Here is a 3,430-nt window from a genome sequence, read left to right on the forward strand (position 1 = left end):
GCCGGGATAGGGGCGGATCGTGAGGGGAAAACCTGAGGGGGAACACCGGAAATAACGGCGGGATGGAGGTGGACGGGGCAGGTAACGGGAACGGCACCGGGAATAGAGCCGGGGTGGGGCGGATCGTGAGGGGAAAAACCTGAGGGGGAGCCCCGGGAATAACAGGAACGGCACCGGGAATAGAACCGGGAATAGACCCGGGATAGGGCGGATCGTGAGGGGAAAAACCTGAGGGGGAACCCCGGGAATAACGGGAACGGCACCGGGAATAACGGGGGAATGGGCACATCGTGAGGGGAAAAATCTGAGGGGAAACCCCGGGAATAACGGGAATGGCACCGGGAGTAACGGGGGAATGGGCACATCATGAGGGGAAAAATCTGAGGGGAAACCCCGGGAATAACGGGAACGGCCCCGGGAATAGACCCGGGATAGGGCGGATCGTGAGGGGAAAAACCTGAGGAGGAGTCCCGGGAATAACGGGAACGGGTCCGGGAACGCCGGGAACGGCACCGGGAATAACGGGAACGGCACCGGGATGGGGCGGATCGTGAGGGGAAAAATCCGAGGGGGAACCCCGGGAGTAACGGGAATGGACCCGGGAATAACGGGGGGACGGGGAAGGGACCGGGAACGGCCCCAAAATCACCGGGAATCGCAGCGGGAACGGCACCCGGGATGGGGCGGATCGTGAGGGGAAAAAAGGTGGGAGGAGCCCTAATGGAGGTGACCACGCCCCATTTTTTGTGTGACCACGCCCCATTTTTGGGTTCCCACGCCCCCTTCCAGTGTGACCACGCCCCATTTTTGGGTTCCCACGCCCCTTTCTGGTGTGGCCCCGCCCCTCGGGAGGTGACCACGCCCCATTCCGGTGTGACCACGCCCAAATTTGGGATGACCACGCCCCATTTTGGTTTCCCACGCCCCATTCCGGTGTGACCACGCCCCTCGGGAGTTGACCACACCCCATTTTTCAGTGACCACGCCCCCCCTTCTGGGTTCCACGCCCCAATTAGGTGTGACCACGCCCCATTTTTGGGTTCCCACACCCTTCGGGATTTGACCACGCCCCATTCCGGTGTGACCACGCCCTTCTGGAGGTGGCCACGCCCCATTTTGAGGGTCCCACACCCCATTCCGGTGTGACCACGCCCCATTTTTGGGTTCCCACGCCCCATTCCGCTGTGACCACGCCCTTCGGGATTTGACCACGCCCCATCCGCTGTGACCACGCCCTTCGGGAGGTGGCCACGCCCCGTTCCGGTGTGACCACGCCCCTCAGGAGGTGGTCACGCCCCATTTTGGTGTGACCGCGCCCCATTCCGCTGTGGTCACGCCTCTCAGGAGGTGACCACGCCCCATTCTGGTGTGACCACGCCCCTCGGGAGTTGGCCCCGCCCCTGAGGCTCTGGCCCCGCCCCCAGGCGTGCCGCAGGTGATGGCGGGGGGAGTGACCGGCAGCGTTTCCGTGGCTCTGCACCCTCTGGTCATCCTCAACATCTCCGACCACTGGATCCGCCTGCGCTCCCAGGAGGGGAGGAACGGACAAGGTGGGGAAAATTCCTGAAATATTCCCAAAATTATCCCAAAATTATCCCAAACTGCGCGAAAACCCCGGAAAAATAACCCAAAAAATGACAAAAATACACAAAAATAAACCCAGAACCTCCCTGCGCTCCCAGGAGGGGAGGAACGGACAAGGTGGGGGAAAATTCCTGAAATATTCCCAAAAATTATCCCAAAATTATCCCAAACTGCGCGAAAACCCCGTAAAAATAACCCCAAAAATGACCAGAACACACAAAAATAGCCCCAAAAATCTCCCTGCGCTCCCAGGAGGGGAGGAACGGCCAAGGTGGGGGAAAATTCCATAAATATTCCCAAAATTACCCCAAACTGAGCGAAAACCCAGTAAAAATAACCCCAAAAATGACCAAAATGTGCTCAAAATACACAAAAATAAACCCAAAACCTCCGTGTGATCCCAAGAAGGGAGGAACGGCCAAGGTAGGGGGAAAATTCCATAAATATTCCCAAAATTATCCCCAAAAATCTCCCAAATCCCTCCCAAATTCTTCCAGAATCCCCAAAATTCCCGAAAAAATTCCAAAAAATAAAAAAAAAAACCCAAATTCTCCGAATTCCGGTGGTGAGGGAGGAGGGCCGGAACATCGAGGTGATTAACTGCCCTGGGAGTGCCAAAACCACCCCAAAATCATCCCAAAAACACCCAAAATCCCCCCAAAAATTGTCCTAAATCCCCTCAAACTCTGAAAATTCCTAAAAAAACCCAAAAATTCCCAAAAAAATCCTCTTAAGACCCTCCCAACCCCCTCCCAAAATCCCATCAGGAGCCTCCAAACCGCTCCTAAAATCCCCTCCAAACTCGCCAAAAACAGCCCCAAAACCCCTCAAACTCCACCCAAATCACCCCAAATTTTTTCCTGGAAATCCCAAATTCCTAAAATTTCCCAAAATTCCCAAATTTCCAGTGGTGGGGGCTCTGATTGGGCGCCAGGAGGGCCGGAACATCGAGGTGATGAACTGCCCTGGGAGCGCCAAAACCATCCCAAAATCACCCCAAAATCCCCTAAAACCACCCCAAAACCACCCAAAATCCTTCCAGAACTCCCAAAATTCCTAAAAAAACCCAAAATTCCCCAAAAAATCTCAAAAATTCCCAAAAATCCTCTTAAGACCCTCCCAAGCCCCTCCCAAAATCCCATCAGGAGCCCCTCAAGCTCCTCCGAAGTCCCCTAAAACAGCCCCAAAACCCCTCAAACTCCACCCAAATCACCCCAAATTTTTTCCTGGAAATCCCAAATTCCCAAAATTTCCCCAAATTCCCAAATTTCCAGTGGTGGGGGCTCTGATTGGGCGCCAGGAGGGCCGGAACATCGAGGTGATGAATTCCTTCGAGCTGCTGGCGCATGGCTCCGGGGGACATTTGCTCATCGACAAGGAGTACTACTACACCAAGGAGGAGCAATGTGAGTGAATTTTTGGGAATTTTAGGATTTTTGGGAATTCTGGGATTTCCAGGAAAAAATTTGGGGTGATTTGAGTGGATTTTGGGGCAGTTTAAGGAGGTTTTTGGTGAGTTCTGAGGGGATTTTAAGGGGGGTTGGCGGTCCCTGATGGGATTTTAGGAGGGGGTTTGGAGGATCCTGAGGGGATTTTTTTTGATTTTTGGGATTTTTTGAGATTTTTTTTGATTTTTACGGTTCCTGAAAAAAATTGGGAGGATTTGAGTGGATTTTGGGTGAATTTGGGTGAAATTTGGGGGATTTTAGGGGAGGTTTTGGGGGATTTTTGAGGCTCCGGGGGACACCTGCTCATCGACAAGGAGTACTATTACACCAAGGAGGAGCAATGTGAGTCAATTTTAGGGAAAATTCCAAGATTTTTGGGTTTTTTGGGAATTTGGGAT

General features: G+C 53.4%; 1 protein-coding gene across 1 annotated transcript; it reads left to right on the forward strand.

Annotated features, from left to right (window-relative positions):
* Positions 1-47: 47 nt before the first annotated feature.
* LOC130588410 (COP9 signalosome complex subunit 6-like) lies at positions 48-2,646 on the forward strand. The gene is made up of 3 exons (XM_057389335.1): positions 48-81; positions 1,425-1,550; positions 2,493-2,646. Exons 1-3 carry the CDS (start codon positions 63-65, stop codon positions 2,642-2,644), a joined length of 297 nt encoding a protein of 98 aa, XP_057245318.1. The 5' UTR covers positions 48-62; the 3' UTR covers positions 2,645-2,646.
* Positions 2,647-3,430: the final 784 nt, after the last annotated feature.

This window comes from Malurus melanocephalus, unplaced genomic scaffold (assembly GCF_030028575.1).
Source record: "Malurus melanocephalus ecotype Western Australia unplaced genomic scaffold, MMel_1.1 scaffold_4854, whole genome shotgun sequence".
Classification (NCBI taxonomy): domain Eukaryota; kingdom Metazoa; phylum Chordata; class Aves; order Passeriformes; family Maluridae; genus Malurus; species Malurus melanocephalus.

What these genes read in the sequence shown, in the direction of transcription:
- LOC130588410 (XM_057389335.1), top strand. An exon ending in GGAGGGGAGGAACGGACAAG is followed by an intron (nt 1,551 to 2,492) that starts GTGGGGAAAATT and finishes CCAAATTTCCAG; the next exon opens with TGGTGGGGGCTCTGATTGGG.